At 35.8% G+C, this 19773-nt stretch overlaps 1 protein-coding gene across 1 annotated transcript in view; it reads left to right on the top strand.

The window, feature by feature from the left end:
* The window catches only part of NEGR1 (neuronal growth regulator 1), a 913689-nt gene that overhangs the window by 708737 nt on the left and 185179 nt on the right, over nucleotides 1-19773 (top strand). Inside the window, exon 6 of the mRNA XM_082614058.1 lies at nucleotides 13835-13986. Within this exon, the coding sequence (XP_082470184.1) occupies nucleotides 13835-13986 (152 nt within the window). The remainder of the gene's footprint in view (nucleotides 1-13834; nucleotides 13987-19773) is intronic.

The raw sequence follows: 19773 nt of genomic DNA, 5'->3' as shown, positions 1-19773 counted from the left end.
ACTTAAGGGGATGTTTATAAAAACTCATCTCGCTTAAATCAAGATCTTCAAAGCCAGATCTTCATTCAAATAAATATAAACAAATAAACACAAACAAATAAACAGGAGGAAGTGCCTGATCATCTCTAATCTTATCTCTGCCTATAGTTCTTCCACATCCTGTAAATCCGTTTCTGTGTGCTGGGAATAATATGATTGAAAGCCTTTTAAAAAACAAATCCTGGGCCTCCCTGGTGGCGCAGTGGTTGAGAGTCCGCCTGCCGATGCAGGGGATACGGGTTCGTGCCCCGGTCTGGGAGGATCCCATATGCCGCGGAGCGGCTGGGCCCGTGAGCCATGGCCGCTGGGCCTGCGCATCCGGAGCCTGTGCTCCGCAACGGGAGAGGCCACAACAGTGAGAGGCCCGCATACCGCAAAAAGAAAAAAAAAAAAAAAACAAATCCTGCAAAATGAAGCACAATTTAAAGAAAAGAAAGAAACGTTATTGAGGATAAATCACTTTCCAGGACCTTTAAATTCTATCTCATTTATTCTTCCAGGACCTTTAAATTCTATCTCATTTATTCTTCAGACCTCTGTGAGGTATGATTTATTATCCTCAATTTACTGATGACAAAACTGAAACATAAGAGACTTAACCTGTCTAAGAGCACTCACTTAAAAGATGCTGTTGGGACACACTTTAGATTTGTCAACCTCTCAGCCCATGTTCTTTCCTTGTATACATTGCCATTATTAGTTATCTATTGTGAAGTATAAATCAACCCCAAATTTAGCAGCTTAAAACAGTAAGCTTTTGTTATCTCAGTGTCTGTGGGTCAGGAATCCAGGAGCAGTTAGTGGGATATGGCTCAGGGTCTTTGACTTAGTTCCTGTTAAATGTCACCTGGCGCTGATCCTCTGAAGGCTTGACTAGGGTGGGAGGATCAGCTTCTGAGGTAGCTCGCTCACATGTCCTACAAGTGGGTGCCTGTTTTTGACTGAAGGCCTCTGTTAATCACCATACAGACCTATAAATAGGGCTGCTAGACGTCTTCATGACAAGACAGTTGACTTTCCCCAGAACTAGTGATTCAAGAGAAACCATAGAAGCTGTTCATGATCTAGTCTCAGAAATCTCTATCTTTTCTGCAATATATTATTGGTTATAAAAGGTGACCCTATTCAAAAAAAGGAGAGGTAATAGGGGAACATAAATATCAAGAGGTGAGAATCATCAGATGCCATCTTCAAAAATGGCTGTCACATTGTCTCCCACATGGATGATGTAATTGTTTATATATTAGAAATATTTGTCATTTGACCTTTAGTCTACTGCACTGTTTGAGTAAGCATCATGAGAAAGACTAAAGTTATATACTTGTTATTAAGATATCCCTTTGTATAAAATGGTCATTTTTTAACACTATAGTCTCTTTCAGCATACCTGGCAGGGACAATTCTAATAGGCTAAATTTTACTCTCTATATAAAAACATTTTAAGTATTGGGAAAACTAAAGTTCATAGTTCAATTACACAGAGAACCAAAAATTTAAACTTTTTTTCTTAATAACAGAGAAGATTGATAAAAAGAAATACACTCCTTATATGCAGTGAAAGGACACTTCAGAATAGGCTAAGTAAATAATGTCTTTGATAACATGAGATAAGTTCATCTATAGCTTGAGAACAGTACATTCACTTAGGATTAAGACCAAAAACATAAACTTAATTTTAAAAGACTAACGTTTAAATTGGTATTGCAAAAACATAGGTTTTGTATCACTTTGTGGAGATGGTATTACCACCCTGTCTTAGATCAGAATTTTATTATTTGCTTACTTATTTGAATTCCCTCCTATTTTTTTTAGCTTTCCTCAAATCCAAGCCTGCAACCTAGAAAGACATGCCTTCTTATTTTTTATGATGAGTTTAACTGCTCCAGTCTTATAAAATACTACATACTTTATTCACTTTGCCTATTTTTAGGCAAATGGACAATTGTACCAATGTCTTTTTAGAATTCTTTAATCACAACAGGGTTTCTTTCTTAATTCTCTGTTATAATTTAAGATAGGGATACAAATGTTACAAATAGGTAAATACAAATTTCATCCATAAGTGAAAAACAAATATGTTGTAAAACATTAAAATGATCAATATATCAGTTAAAAAACAAACATGTATCTAAAAATTGAATATTTTATATTTTATGATGAGAACTTATAATATTTTGACTTTTTAAGCAATGAATTTCAAATTTAGTCTATGAATTTTTGTCATTCTTTACAACAAATAACATGTCAGCACACCTCTCACTTCAGAATCCTGTTAATGGTTCAGTCTACACCACTGCTTCAGAGGAAATATGATGAGCATTACCTTATTGCCTGTTGTAAAGGATTTATTATCTATGTGCATAAAACATGCATGCACATGTCACAAAATGTATACAGGCACCACCGAATGGACAGAAAAATGCCAAAATCAACCAGGTAGAGTATGCCAGGTTCACATTACACAGAAGTATGATGATCTTTTTCAATCAGGTTAGGTTTTCATTTTAGGGAATGATGATTTTTTACTGTTGGTTTTACAGAGGTAAGGTGAACTTGAGAAATCATAATGAAGTGGAGTGACCTTTCCGCTCCTTTTTCCTATTCTAGATTATTTACTACTGGATCATCTAGATGGGCCATAAATTTCATCTGAGTTATTCACTTTGATGAATGAATGTAAGAAGGAGGGTCTTCTTTCCTTCTTTTATTTTCAAGGGGACCAGAAAAATGAGTTAAAATATTTTTTTGTATCTTCAAAGATCCTTTTTCTTTGCTGTTTTTTCATTTAATTTATGTGTGTCAAAGTTATGAATACATCACATTTGTATAACCCGTTATGATTTTCTCTTTTTTCTTTTTTGTGGTACACGGACCTCTCACTGCTGTGGCCTCTCCCGTTGTGGAGCACAGGCTCCGGACGTGCAGGCTCAGCGGCCATGGCTCACGGGCCCAGCCGCTCCATGGCATGTGGGATCTTCCCGGACCGGGGCACAAACCCGTGTCCCCTGAATCAGCAGGCAGACTCTCAACCACTGCGCCACCAGGGAAGCCCCGGTTATGATTTTCAAAGCATTTTTATATATGGTAGTTTAACAAAATGTGTGCATTTTTACACTTCACTTACAGTAGAGTCAACTCTTCAAGCTTTAGGTGCTACAAAAGAGAGACAAAGAGAAAGAGATAAATATATAATAGTAACAATTTAAATGACATGGACTTGCTACTCTAAAGATGTACAATAGGAGACATATTCCTTGCTACAACTTCAATCATGCTTCATTCCCATTTGCCTCTGATAGTGTATCTCTCCATTCTAAGTGAGATTCTCAGGTGGAAAATGGGTATCTAATATAACATGGTTCTAAAACAAAAAGCAACTATTTCATCCAGTGCCCAACCATGGAGAATGATGTAAAGCAGTGGTCCACAACATTTTTGGAACATATATCCCTATAAGTAAAATTTGAAACTTAGCAAAATTAGCAATATATGCATACTTATTTGTAAATTATGTATATGCATTTCTGAACTGGTATATTGCTTACATTAAATGACCGACAACAGATAAAATTTAAAAGATGAGATTAAAATGCAACATAAATGGACATTTTATTATTTTTTTTCTCATATTCCAACAGACCACTTTGTACCCACCTTGAAGTACTTGCCCTCCATTTTGGAGACTCTTGTAAAGTACGTTAGTTTAAAGTAAGGAAGTTTAGGGAATTGTCAAGGGCAGTTTTAATGACATGGAACTTTTACCCTATGTGCTGACTTTGCAGTCTTACAACACATATTATGTAACTTAATGTACTAATTTGCCCATTCGTTGCAAAATTCTAACTAGATTATGCCTGAGAAAAATGCTATCTCATAAAGGTAAAATAACTTGTTGAAGGGAAGTACATGGGAAGTAAAATCTAATTTCAAGAAAAACTTGGGAGGTGATGGATATGTTTATGGTCTTGATATTGATGGTTTCACAGTTTTATACTAATTCCCAAACTCACTGAGTTGTATATATAAAATATGTACAACTTCATATACATCAATTATACCTCAATAAAGTGATTTAAAAAATAATAAAAACCCTAACATATGTACAAAATGGATAACTGTATAAAAAATAAATAAAATACAATACAAAAATTCAAATAATAATTTAAAAAAACCCTAATTTTCTGACTCGTGTCAAGATATCCCTCTTCTAGATTTTATACCACAATTTTGATTATTAGGAAGAGACTAGAATTATAATTCTCTACACACACACACACACACACACGCACATGCCCACACACATGCACACAACCCCTGCCTATCACCCCTTTTCATCCTCTCATTTGCAAGGCCATTATTATAAAAGTAGAAGTTACATATTTTGATTTAGAATGGTACTAGAAATAACCTCATTGCCACCCCATGTTAAAAATGACCTTCCCTGATGACCTGAGATTTTACTTCTTCTCATTGGGCACTTATCTGTGAGATAATTTGCAAAATTTGAAAAGGAAATAAGTTCCTGTGTTGACAGAACTTGCATTTCTAATGTTATCTCATTATTATATATTTGCTTGTTTGTTTATTAGTTTATCAATTTCATCCTGATGATATTTCACTCCTTTTTACAACCAAAGTCTTATCAATACAATTCCATCACCTCTGTGATGACTTGGTCATTCGAGGCCAAGATGATAAAGGGTAAATATCTGAAACAAATGGGAGCATCTCAATTACTGGGAACTGGAGAGCACATGTACATGTAAGACATAAATATCTATTATTATATTGAAAACTTTGGGCCAGTCAGACAAAGTTGAAAGTGGACCAATTCCAGTTTGCATCTCCTGACTTAGAATTTACAACTTACAAAAATCACCAAAATGAAATAAGTACTAAGAAAACCCTAAGGGAATCCTAAGTCCCTGAAAGTACACAGCCAGGGTCCATTCAACTCAAATCAGAGCATTAACAAATGCTTCAGGGAAAAGGTGGCTTTTGTGCTGGACACCAAAGAATGAATAGTATTTCCAAATATTGCAAAGGATGAAGAATAATCATTAGCAAGAAAAGAATGCGGTCAATTCATCTGAGCATTATGTGGAGAGTTTTTTATACTCTGGGGTACAGGATGTGAAATATGGTGTAATAGAAGGTAGGTTTAGAAAGGTCTCTTAGGGCAAGACTTGAGGGATCTTAAATGTCATTATAAGACATTTGGGCTGGATTCCATAGACATTGGGAAGCCATCAGAGGGCTTTGCCAGAATAGTAAAATGATCTACTCCCCATTTTCACAAAATGTTTCTGGAAGCAGTTGGGAGGAATGGATGGGAAAGATATAAAATATGGCTTAAACTAGGGTATTGGTTGTGCAGTTTAAAAGCAAGAGAGAGAAAAGGTAGTATTTGTATGTTTCAGTGTCTGATTAAATACAAGGAAAGGACAATTTGAAGGTAATTCCAAGTTTTCTATCTCAATAACAAGGTTGAATAGTGAAGTTATTAGCTGAGGCTGGGAACACAGGAAAAGAGATTTGGAAGAGATCTGAGTGCTGAGTTTGGTTTGGAACATTCTGAAATCGGGTGTTAATACAGGATACACAGTCCACCAGCAAACAGGATTTTGGTTGTGTTCTTAAAATTCATAGTGATATTTCCAAAATAAATATTTGATCTTATCACTTGGTCCTTGAATCCTTCAGTGGTTTCTGATTGTCCCTAGAATGAAGTCCTAAGAGCACAGCATGGCATAGGAGGCCTTTGTGTTCTAACACCTGTTGACCTCTCTGGCTATGAATCTTGCCATTCTGCTGTCTCACAATAGGGGTTTAGCCATCCTGAAATATTTAATTCCCAAACTGTGACATGATCTCTGTCTTTCAAGCCTCTTCATATGTTGGCTGCTTTGTTTATAAGCCCCTTCCACATACCCGACCCTGGCTACCTTTGACTGGCTGCCTTCCACTAGGTCTTTAGTCTCAATTCAGATGTCACCTTCTCTCAGAAAATACCCTGAGCCTTTTCTCCTAGAAGAGGAAACTCTCCAGATGTACTCCTATTTGCTCACCTCTGTCAAAGCACAAAATGCTGTGTTAACCCTCATGTTCACAGCGTCTAACATGGTGTTTGGAACACACTCTGTTGCAAGAAAATGTTGTGGCCTTTTCATATTGATAAAGCAGAGCCATTCTTATTTTGATACACTTTCAAATTGATAAGAGAATATTAGTAGAATTGCATCATCCCCTTAGACTGAGGAACACTGTAAACCCAATGTGTGATTACAGAAGAGAAGCTGGTATCTGTTGCTCAATTCTGACTTCCCAGTATTTCTTCTTTGTGAACATGGTCTCTGCAAAGTGGTTGTGTTGATATATTGTGGGATGAAATTTGACATTAAAATCATGGGCACATTGATATTAGAAAAGCAGTTCAAGCAGAGAGGAGGAATCTAGTCAAAGGCCAGGTTGTCAGGGATACAGGACTCACTGCAGTCAGGGAGATTGACACCTGCACTGTAGCCTTTGTTTATTTGATGTAAGGTTAAAAGGCAATATCCTCCCTGTGCAAATCAATCTGTCACAAGTAAGGCAGCCCAAAGGTCTCTAATCTAAAATTATTAATTTCATTAAAATTCATAAAATAAATAAGACATACATTTTAAATAGGCTAATAAAGTCTAAAATCATTAAAATGTCCTAACATATTATAATAACATTAACTTATTCAAATGTACAACTAAAGATAGATACTCCTTGGGGCTAAGACAGCAATGTGTGATATTCTTCAGCCTGTTCCTGGGAATAAATGATACATTGTTTTTGAGCCTTAAGTGCCAAGCAATACAGTAAACCAATAGGTTGCTATAGCAGCATGTTCACATAAATTTTCATTTCTCGCTGGTTGCTAGCAGTTCCTACTCCTCCCTCTTTTTACTTTTTTTTTTAAATTTACCTTGCACGTCTGTGAAAAGTCTAGATGAGGTTGATGATGTGCATGTAATTGATACTGAGTTTGGCACATCTTGAAATCATGATGCCATGATCCTTTCAGTCACTCTCCTAGATCTTTTCTTTAAAAAGAATTTCCTGTGCGCTCAATATTTTAATATTTCCCTGCCCTCTGAGAGGGAATGTATCTGTTCTAAGAAACAGACCCTATCATTGAACAATAATAACACCTATCATATATCTAGTGCCTACTGCATTTGATTTATATGTGTGTATATATATATATATATAAATATGTATGCATAGATATTACATTTTATACATTTAAAAAACATTCTTACATCAGCACTTTGAGTTTGGCTTCATTTTTCTTATTTCACAGATGAAAAAACTAAGCATTAAGAAAATGTAAAAACATAATTCATTCAGTAGAACATGCAATAATTACTTACTGTGTAACTATTAAGTGTCCAGCGCTCTACTACATATTTAGAGTACAATGAATAACAAAACCAACCAGGATCCTTGACTGAATGGAGTTACACTCTAATGGGGAATATAGAACATAATCAAAAGTCACACAAATATATGAAAACTTACAACTGAAATGGTGTTACAAAGAGACGTATTTGATGTTATAATGATGGTTTGACCAAGTCAGAGAGGACACAGTAACTCCATAGCATCACTAGAATTTGGACTTTAGAGACAATTCTGGACTTAAAAATGTTGCATTCTTGACACTCTTCTAGGTTTTATTTTTTTCTGTCATTCTCGATATAGCATGCATATACACTGTGGGGAGAGATTTACTACCACCCAAATATTTAGTGAACTTAGGGGAAGAAAAACAAACAAGAATTGATGCTGAAGGTGTGTGTGTGTGTGTGTGTGTGTGTGTATGTGTGTGTCAAGGAAGGTAACTTGAGGAGGGAGGTGAAAGCCCACTTCATGCTTCTCATCTTGGGACTGTGAGTAGCCTGAAAGGCTGACTCCATCGGAGGCTAAAGACACCTGCTGTAAGATGCTGCACTGATGGGCAGAGTTAAGCCCATAATAGATAGTTAAGAGGCCTCGAGTCTAGGGAAATCTCCCGACAGCTGGCTGAACTGGACCCTACATTTTTGTTTGACTTTCTACCCCATTAGTTTCACGTTAGGGATTGAACCTGGCTTTCCTGGCATGAATGCCACATAGCACTTGGTTATTTAGCTCCACTGGTTTTATTCCCTTGTTTAACTTGATTTCCTTCAACCACCCATGATTTCTGACTTGTCTCTCCAAACTCAAATACAATATCCTGGTTTCTACTTGGTGATCTGAATATATCAATTGCTACTTTAGGAGGATACCAATAGTCAGAAGACCTGGATTTGAATTTTAGTTCTACCACTTATCAGATGGTAGAAAATAAATTTACTTAATTTTTCTAAATTTCTTTTTTTTTCTCATCTATAAAATGGAACTTACCTCATTGCTTATTAAGCATTACCTTAATAATGCTTACCTCCTAGGATTGCTATGAAGATTAGTTGATATACATTTGAAAATGCTTAAATGTCCATTTCCCACACTCTTAACACTAAACTTCTTTTGTACAATGTTGAAATTTTTATGTTAGATTACTTCAGTCATAAATGTGTTGAGAATAGATAACATTTTCCACATATATAAAGCATTCCTGCTCACACTGAAAAGACTAGAAATACAGTCATGAATTCAAAGCCAAATATATACCTAAGCTGGAACTTTATCACTGAGAGAGGCATTGTAAGGTGTGTTGTGCAAGGACCTATATGCCACCTCAGTGTCATCTTCAGATTTTCAGGTATAGCTAAGGCCCTTTAGATAGTAACTGTGTCATATTTGTCTTTTTTTCCCTTGGTTCCTAATCAAGTATAAGAGGCATTTAATCATCATTTGATGACTAAATTAAAATTCATTTCCATTAAGACCATACTAGAGTTCTTACTATCACCCATGACTTTTTCTAAAGCTCTTTTTTTGAGTTATATCTTTAGTTCATACTACTTCTTGGAACTCCCACAAGCCTGAAATCTATTGCTGGAAGTAACATTCATTTTCTTTGTAAATATAACTCTTATGACTCCAGAACTACTTACCTTCCCCTACTGTCTTCTGTCTTTCCTATGCTACCACCCAAAGATCAATTAATAAAACTGTATTCATCTTATCCAGTTGTACAACATGATATATTATTATCATATTCTTTTGCAATTCTAATCTGCAATCCCACTCTGATTTCAAGTTATTTTAATATTTTAAGTGTTGTTGTCTGGCACACACATGTTTCCTATACCAACAATGAAGTTTTTCTGTGACTATTTGCACCTGAAAGTTTGTTTATCTAGAAATATCTATTGTTACTCCTGATCTGGGAAAGCAGATAATAAACAATAGTCCCAAAATGTGTAGTGAGACTGGATTTATATAGAAAATTAATGAGGTCAGGTTTAGCTGCTCCATTTATTTTTGCACCCTCAACAATCAGTGCCAATGGCTATGTGGTCAGTTTTGCTGTTGTTATGTTGTGGCCATCCTCGATAACTACTGCCTAAGAGAGGTTATGATTGTGAAGCTTGTTAACATTTCATGTGTCAGAAATAGAAGTACCGTCATTATTAGTATGTTTTCCATGTGGTGCTTCTGACTGACACTAAAAAATATAAAGAACTATTCTAATTCAGAACTAGTTCGTTGGTCAGGCTATGTCACTTATGAGCTGGCTGCATCTGCTGGCAAAGCAAATAGCTTGCAGTGCACAGATTTATGAGACATTAGCAAAAGACAGAAGAAAGAACAGGGAGGGCAATGGTATTCATTATGTGTCCTTGTCCATTTGAGCTACTATAACAAAATACCACAGACTGAGTAGCTTATAAACAAAAGAAATTTATCTCACAGTTCTGGAGGCTGAAAGTCCAAGATCAGGGTGCCAGCATGGTCCAGTGAGGGTCCTCTTTTGGGTCCCAGACTTTTCATTGTATCCTCATATGGTAGAAGAAGCTAGGGATCTCTCTGGAGCCCCTTTTATAAAGTACTAATCTCAACCATGAAGGTTTCACCTTCATGACTTTTAAACACCTCACAAAGACCCCACCTACTAACCCCATTGTCTTTGGGACTTAGGATTTTAATGTATGAATTTTGGGAGGACACAGTCAGATCATAGTGGTTTGGAACAAACTCCTATTGGAGGCAGAGGGTAGAGGACAGCAGAGTCCACAGTAATAGAAGAATCTTATATACATGGGGTCCACTGAATGGTAAAAATGCAAAAAATAAAAATGACCAGGCATTTCTAAGCAACCACTATATGTTGATGATCTCCTGCTCAGGAAAGGAATGCCATATTTCATCCCTAGCTTATTAGAATTTGTTTCTCTCTTTTTGAGGGTAGGGACTATAAGAAAACATCTCTCATTCTATAATCTACGTCAGTATAAGAACCATTCTTTTATAACTTGAAAGAGTTAAGTATTTAGGAAAAGAGAGAATGAACTCCTAAAAAAAGGCAATATTCTGCATTTAGTTCCCTGGTTTCATTGCAAGGTGTGTTGTGAACTATTGCTTGAGTTGTCACTCTCAGATTTCACATCACTGATGCAAGGAAGTCTGGTTTCAAGCAAGTCTGGGATAAATATGAAAAATCCAGTGGGATGAGGGTCATCCTGTGAATAGACTCACGTGCACATGCCTGAAACCTGTCAAGGATTTTCTTTAACACAGAATAACAATTCAATTTGTCAAATACATGTTTGATAAAAAAAGAATGATTTTCTTTTCAGAAAATATATTTATATCCAAACATATTAGGATAAGTCTGTTTCATAAAAAAAGCATCATCAGTTAAAGAGCTCTTTTCTTATTTGTTTTTAGTCAAGGAGTGAAATTACATTAGGGTCATACATGATGGGACTTCTAGGCATAGTTCAATATTTTTGTATCTAATACCTAAGGGTAGACGTATTCATCTTAAAAGGGTCCCCACAGTGACTAAACTACCCACTGTTGTAAACACCTGTTTATATATCTGATTCTTCTTGAAAGATCTTCAAAGATTATGTGTTGTCCAACTTAACCCCTAATCACCTAGTATAGAACTCACCTTTGTAGTAAGTAATGACTATTTTCAGAATTGGTTTAAATAGCTGAGAAACCTTCCATCTACCACTACCCCCAGGATCCCTGTAGGAAAATCACAGAAATACACTCTCCGGAGATATACATCATCTCAGAAGTCTCTCTCACTCAATGTCAGCTTTGGAAAGGCTGCCCCAGTCATCTACCAGGTGAAGACAGGTTCTTAAATGGTGCTTGATGAGTCAGTACTTCTAAAACTCCCAACTATGGAAGAAAGGAAGCTTTGGACTTTTCCAGTCATCTCAGAGAGATAACGTCCTCTAGAAGAAGAACATTCCCCCAGAGAAGATGCTTTCCTTTTTTTATTGACCATAATCACCTGCCAGGCTGATCACAGCAACAGGAGTTGCTGCTGCTAAAGTGTGACTGATGTGCCACTCTGGTAAGAATTCACATAACACTGTTGGACATGGGCCAGGAATGGGCCTGCACGCACAGAGCATGGATACACTGCATGATTTAGCACCATCTGGGGCTTGCCTTCAGACACGTTAAAGGGCAGAGAAGTGGAACCCAACTCAGAACGACAGCCATAAGGAACATAAGCAAACAATGCCGTGAAGTAACTGATTATACTCCCTTGATATTTCCTCCCCAGAGTCTAGCCAAATGAAGACCCTAACTAATCTTTTCTCAATTCTTTAGTAGCAAAATGAATCTTCGTTTTGGGAGATGGGACACAAAAGGGATTTAATAGTCTAGGGAGTTGCTGAGTCCTCTGGAGAATGTAGTCATAGCAGAGACATGGGCAAATTGAGTTAAGCCATAATGCTGAAGCTTGCAGGACAATGAAACTGTGAATTTTTATATGTAACATATACTAATTGGTTAAAAATAAATGTATTGATGTGATGCAGAAAAATAGGCAATAACCATTATGGGATTTTAGCATAAATATTGATAGATTTGCAATATGAGACAGATGACTAAAATCTGTCATATCCTTGTTATTTGATAACCTGTTTTCTTGTGTCAGAGTTGGAGGTCATTAGGTTTATTGCTCAAGTTAAAGTCTTTTAATATTTATTCAACTCAACGTTTTATTAATCTGATTAAAGTTTGGGTTTTGGATAAGCCAAATTCAGCTATTACATAAAATATAAATAATTCCCAGATGATCAAGCATGGTTGCTTATTTTAATCTGCATTTAACTACAGTATATTTTATCTGAATTCAGATGCAAGTCATATAACATAATGCAAAGGAGTTCAACCTAAACTCTCAGGGGAACGCCATTTATTAGCATCTTCATGATTAAAGAAATATTTAGTACTAAGACTTGAACACATTAGAGAAGAAAAGCTAACTGCCATTTGAGCTATGAGCTTACATATCCCATATTGTGATCAGCACATTTCTTTCACAATAAACTTTGGGATTAGTTAGGGAGAAGCTATTATTTGGTTGGCATCTCATTAGAGCAGAATTCATATTTAGAAGAGAATTTTTTGACAGGGCCACTAAAGGGGACTTAACAATCCCTGTGTTGTGGGATGTCACCCGAGCTCCATTGACCTATGAACTATGTATTATATATACCCAAGATACCACTATTAAAGTGCTATGTAGAACTCAAGTATAAAATGAAGTATGTCCATATGGCCTTGCCTTTTGAGAAATTTAAAACGATTCAGTTTATTTAGGTAGTCTCGTACATATGGAAGCTGCTAGAGAGAACAGCGCAAGAATATGGTTTTGGTTTTATAAATTCTACAACAATTTGGAGAGCAACATGTAGAGCAAGAGGCAGAGACAGACAGAGAGGAGAGTCACTTAAGGAGCAGTAGAGTAGGAGAGATAGGACATAGGTAAGACTTAAATGAGGAGGGAAGGATCTGGTTCTCAGAGATAAAAGGGAATGGTGGCCATTGGGGGAAGATTCAGGAAAAGTGTGAAGCAAAAGTGAGAATGTCAAGCATTGAAAACAGTAGAGCTATGCCAGCCTATCTGAGAGTAAGGGCCTCTGCTGGTAAGTCTGGAGAGAGAATGTTGTGTAGTCAGGGTGGAATCAGGTAAAACTGAATCCTATATGGAGGCCCAGAAAGGTTAAAGGACTTTCCAAAAGACATTAGTAAAGTGTGGCAAAGATAAGACTCAACTTTAAATACGATCCTCAGTATTATACTGCGGGCTTTTTCTAGGTTTAACAGCAAGTCATCTGTCTGGGTTATATCTACAAAGTAGCAGTAAGTGTTGACCCTGGACTCAGAACCATCCCACCACAGTTGTAGGATTAACTTTCATGAAAGTTACCTATTAATATCATCTGAAATGGCCTAGACATATTCTAGCCAACTTTTTAGAAATCATGATTTTGTGTTTTTAATGGAATCGTTATATTTAATTCCCTTTCTTTTTCTTGACTTTAACAGTTGAGATACCATTTCTGTAGTGTGTTTAATTTTCTAAAATACAAGTCAATGTATGAATAGGACATGTGGCTATCTAAGCTTGGTTTGTTATATAGCACAAATGATCCCATGGGAACAGTCTACTGCTGTCATACAACCTCTCTTCCCCAATAACTACTACTGTAAGGAAATATAATTGCACTATTATCATGTTATATGCTAACAGCAGCATGGTCAAAACTGTCTATGTGTTGCCATGACAACCCCATCTAAGATAAAAATGGTATTCACAACACGTATTTACCTAGAGTTTATTTTTGTCCTTTAGGCTCTTCAGTGGCCAACAAGGAATTATTATTCAGAATTTTAGCACAAGATCCATTCTCACTGTTACCAATGTGACACAGGAGCACTTCGGCAACTATACTTGTGTGGCTGTCAACAAGCTAGGCACAACCAATGCGAGCCTGCCTCTCAACCGTAAGTAACACAGGGTTGCCAAAATGCTCCCAGGGCCTTTTGGCTCCTATCTATAGAGCTCAACCTGATGTGACATGTTCCTTATGCAATTTCCTTGCACAGGAAATTTGACCCCAAAATAATCAGGGTATTGGAGAATTTTATAATCCCTATAGAATTCCATATGTGCTTAGAAAAATATCTTAGATCTGAGAAAAAGGAAAAATTACATAAATAATAGGATCCACTAAAAATGTCTTCTGACTGAAGACAGTTGGTTTGGTGGAATTTATTTTTTGTTTTGTTTTGTTTTTAAAAATGTGTTATATTTCAGCATAGATTAATTTAGATTGAATTTACTCTTGGTTGGCTTTCTCTAGATATTTATATTGAGATAGTGAGAATTTCACATGCCATAAACAAACTAAAATAGTAAGTAAATGATCATGGACAAAATATTTTATCCATATAGTTAATGTTTTTACTCAAAAGTGTATTTTGAAATACAACTTAAGGTTTTACTAAAATAGGTACTTTATTTCTAATGCGTCTTAGTTCCGAAGGACTAGAAATGAAAAAAGAAGAGCAAACACAAGGATTAGTGGAAGGGAAAGAAATATATGTTAATGTTTTCTCCTACAATTAGTTTTAGTGCTTTTCAGAAGCTGAGTAACCAACAAATTGTTATAACCATAAAATATTCCTGATTTTGAAGTGGGGTGTTTCTCAAAATGTTCACGGAAAACTATAGAGAATACACTGTCTTTTCAGTTCCACAAAGTTATCTGAACCATATTGATCTTTGATAATTTATATTTTTATAGTAACCTGACATATGTATATTTATGTTATCATCCTGTGTTAGTAAGCTGTCTCTGAAAAATGCAAATACTGTGAGTTCATCAGAGACATGATCATTTCTATTTTGCAGAAATGGGGAATGGGATATGTAATATCCCTACTGTTTAAAAACATACTATAATAAGAAGTTTCATGACTTATGAACTTTGAATTACCATGATTTAAGAAACTCTGTTGTTAAATAAAATATATCAGTTGGTTGTTAATAGAAAATAATCATTTGAAAATGATTTGTGCTATATGTACTTTTAAAACATCACATCATTTATTATTCCAGCTTAATATTATGAAGTATTTCTTGGTATCCCTCACTCTGAAAGAAAAGCACTGCTTGCTGTGCAATAACCAAAGTATAATATACTTGCTTAAGTTTCTTCCATGAGGATTATTTATTTTGTGTAATTATGAATAATATCATTGAAAATATTATAGAGCAGTATGAATTCCAATTTAATGTAAATACTGATACTTCTTTTGGTATGTTATTAATATTTTAAATGTTTTAAATATTCAAGAACCTGAAGGAGTAAATTAATTAAACAAAATAAAGAAAAATTTAAGGCTTAATAACACATTAACTTTTGCTATTTAAATTTCTAAATCACACTCTGATTTTCAAAACCGAAGCATTAATGACTGTGACGAATTAGGAACAATTATCACTGATCTGTTTGCTTTACCCTGGCAACCTTAGTGCAGTCCTCTGGATATAATGCACTGCTGAAAAGGCTCCTAAATGTGGTATCTTCAGAATGGACTCTAATCGTCTTCCTTTGCCACTGGCTTTCTGTAGGTAGAAGTGCTAAGAATTACTAGTGCACTTTGATTAATTCATTAAGGAAGACATGCAAATCTTGTCTGTAATTTTGAACACAGCCCTGAACTTTGAAGAAATATCTGTAGATTCAAAACTCTTGTATGACCTCACCTGAAACTCTTATTGCACTAAGCATTTCTATTTTTTACACTAATTACTTTTGTATGGTTTTTATCTCTCCACGAAATTATATTTGTTGAGAAGACAGTATCAATATCTGATTAATCATTTTATCTCCCATATCGCTATGCACAGTGTCTGCTATTTAATAGACAATTAGCAAATCTTTAGTGAATAAGTGAATTAGTTAAACATTGAATAAGTGATGGAATGTATCATGAATAAATGAATGAATGAACTGAGTTTTAGCTGTAGAATGTGTATTATAATCTCTAGCTATACAAGGCAATATCACAGTGATGACAACACTTATTGTGAGCTTACTATAGAATAGATCCTATTCTAATCTCTTCATATGGATTTGTTCCTTTAATACTCACACAATCCAAAAAGGTAAATTCTGTAATTCCCTTCTTACAGATGAGGAAAATAAGATGAAGAGAGTTAAAAGCTTGACCAAAGTCAAATGGTTAATAAGTGACAAAGCAAAAATCTGAATCCTGACAGTCTATGTTCAGAGCCTCAGCTTTTAATTTCTATGTTTCACTGTCTCTCACTATGATAAACATAAAACCATCAATGGAGATAAATTTTATCATTTGCAACATATTTTGGAAAGATATACCCCTACATGTAACATGTTTGCCCTTCTTAGGGTTTTTATGAACTAAAATAATTTAGGGTACTATTCTTCAATAGATAAAAACTCTTTTTTTAATAAATGCTTAGAAATAAACAACATACACCAGATATAAAATTTAAGTAATGTGAAAGATGAATGGGATTAATGTTTGACTGAAAAATTATTTAAAATGAGACTCAGAGACATTTAAACACACATTTTTATGGGATTTTAAAACTCCTTGGAATGGTACAGTTATCCAACGCAGGGATTGTAAGTCTTCATTGAAATCTTCAGCTTTCTTAAAGTTCTTATGAAACTAGTTGGAGAGAGCAATGTGTCCCTTAATAAGAATTCCTGTCATATATTCACAAGGTCTGTGGATGGGAAGGTCTTCAACCTCTAAACTGATCCAAAACTAGTGGCCAATCCTAAGCTGATCTAATATTAGCCCATGACCTGCTAAAGAATTTTTTTAAAATCTGTTATTGACTATCAGTCTTTCCTATAGTCAAGGGAGTGTGTAAAACTAACTCGCCCATCTTCTAATCTGGGAGAAAAGAGTTAGGCTCCAAAGAGTCTGCCACATGTGTCCATGATTATATGTGGAACATGTCATGAGTAAAAAAAAAAAAAATCATATTTTCATGATTTGTATCCATGAATAGTTAATATGCTCAAAGAGAAGGTAATCATAAATGTGAGTTTCCTAGTATAGTGCTTATACATAGCGAACACTCTATTGAGTGTTATCCACTGAGAATCAGGTCCCCATCCATAAATATTTAGGATAAATCCTGACTCTGTTACAATCTACTCCTGATTTGTAATAACCTACATTTTCCGGATCAACAAGAAAGTAAAAGGCAAGAAGTTGTAGTTTAGAGTCCTGCCATAACTAAGACCATCCAAAAAGGAATGTAGCACTTTTTGGTGTATAAATGTGTGTGTGTGTTTCACATAAAGGGAGACAAGCAGGTCATAATGTGAAACACAGTTCTACCATATATAGTTGTGAGATTTTGAGTAAGTTACCTTACTCAAAGCTTCAGTTACTTCACTTATAAAATCAGGGCAATAATAGCTCCCACCTACAGGATAAAAATTAAATGGAATGATGCATGTAAAGCACTTAACACTTAGCCTGGATCAAAGTAAGCATTGAATAAATGTTAGTCATTGTTATTATATCACATCCCCAAAGAACACTCAGTTCAGTTGTTTTCAAAAACTATATATAGATGGCTGAACTTATTTGATGACCGACTGTCCAATACTTTACTGAGGGTTTAGAAAGTAAGTTGTCATTGGCAAGCCAGGGAGAAGGCATGCAAATTTGATATAATGTCCCAACTCTAGCTCATAACTTAACCTCATCCCTTGCTCAGTGCATGAACCAGACTTTATAGCACTAATTCCAGGTTAAATATGATGTTCACAGCATAGAGGTTCAGACATCTAGGAGATTTAAAGAGTAAAGGCAGAAGTAAAATGATTGCTCTATGAGGCTCTGATCATTTATTCAATAGCAATAGTCATTCATCAAATATATATATTGACTGCCTACAATGTACAAAGCACTGTGTTAGATGTTGGAAAGAAAAGTATTCATAGAAAGGGAACTTCCTCAAAGAGTTCTCAAGTGAATGAGCTGAGAGGTACAAGAAACAGATAACTGTAATGCAGTATAGTCAACAGTAGCATACAAGGGCAGAGAAGAGCCTCTTAATCCAGTTTGAGGGTCATGAAATGACTGTCATCTAGAGTAGGTATATCACCATATGAATTATAACTAAGCTACAACTCAAAATATTATTTTATCCATCATTGTCTTATTTTCAAAGGCAGAACTTTGCAGAGTACATTCAACAACAATCATGAGCACAATGTAGTGGCACAGATGAAAGAATGATATACTCAGTCTTAATGACTCAGGGTAAGCTATAGATGAGACCCTTGAAATAAGGATGTGATTGGGTTGAGCCTGGGTGTGGGAATGGGAGAGAGAAAAATACTCCTGTATGGAACAACTCATGTAAAGACATGGCAGTATGAAGCAATCTGATACATTTGAAGACATGGTAGTATTTTAATATGGTTAGAGTAAAAGGTGGGAGAAGAGAATGTTAACAGATGAGGCTGGACAAGTTGGTAGACTTAGGACAGAAAGGACTGCAGATGAGTTTGGACTTTATCCTTCTGGTTTTGGAGAGCCACTGAAGCATTTTAATAAAGGAAGGACATAAACTGATTTAGTTTCTGAAACACTTTCTTAGGAAATGTGGAGGGCTAAACCCAGGTATTAGACTTATAAGAAGATAACTGCACAAAAAGAGTAACAGAGATGAGGGAGATAATTAGGACAGAGGAGTTAATGACCAAATCTGAAGAGAATGGGAAGGAAATTGTGGGAATTTAGATAACTCCAAAAGTTCAGTTTGGGTGACATTAACCAAGCTAGAACATAACAGGAGGATTAGCCATTTTATATTTGGGGAGAAGGTGGAGATTGAAAAAGAGAAATGTTTTTAACTTTAGACATACTCAGTTGGAGGCAATGTCCAATAGGTAGCTGTACATTATAAAGTCCAGAATGGAGATATGATCTGGAAGCTCTCAGCATGGATGTGGTAGTTTCCACTCTGAGAGTAAATAAGATTTCTCATGAGGGCCACGTGGAGTGAAAAGATGAGCAAAGACTGAAATCCAAGTAAAATCAGCATTGAGGAGTGAGGAGAGAAAGAGAAGCATCCTGTAGAAGCATGTGGATTCGGGGTGGATGGAGATGCCAGAGGAGGATCAGTGCCATGGAAGCCATGGGAGTAGACCTGTCCGCAAGAAAGAGGGTCAGCAGTGTCCAGTGCTACATCAGGCCAGAGAAAGTCTGAAAATCAGCCACTGTCTCTGACAATTGGCAGCTACTGGTGATCTTTGCCAAAGCAGTTTCTATAGAAATCTGAGAGTAGAAGCCAGATTAAATTTAAATAAGTAGATTCAATTTAACAGGTTGATGAAGAAATAGAGATATGTGTACTAAATACTCTTTCTATAGGCTAGGCTCTGAAAGGAAGAACACAGACTCATGATCTGCCTTGATGCCTCATCAGCTGGCCTGATGTGGACTTCTTTTCTGATGAATAGGCCTAATGGTCAGGTGCATATCAACAACTCCCTGACCTGCAAAGATGCAGCACCGTAGTCTTTGGTGAACAATACTTCACATGCTTTTGCTTTTTTGCAAGCCTCCCTCATTCTAGTTTCTTAGCCTCCTTTCTCATGTCTTTCTCAGGTCCCAGAGGAGCAAGAAATAGCTTTGATTTAATATGAAGTCACCTTAAATTCTTTTGCCTTCTTTGGCCTATAGGCTTTAGACTGGAATTGTAAGAGG

Source organism: Mesoplodon mirus, assembly GCF_964341445.2.
Source record: "Mesoplodon mirus genome assembly, chromosome: 3".
Lineage (NCBI taxonomy): Eukaryota > Metazoa > Chordata > Mammalia > Artiodactyla > Ziphiidae > Mesoplodon > Mesoplodon mirus.
This window is presented reverse-complemented; position numbering and strand designations above follow the sequence as displayed.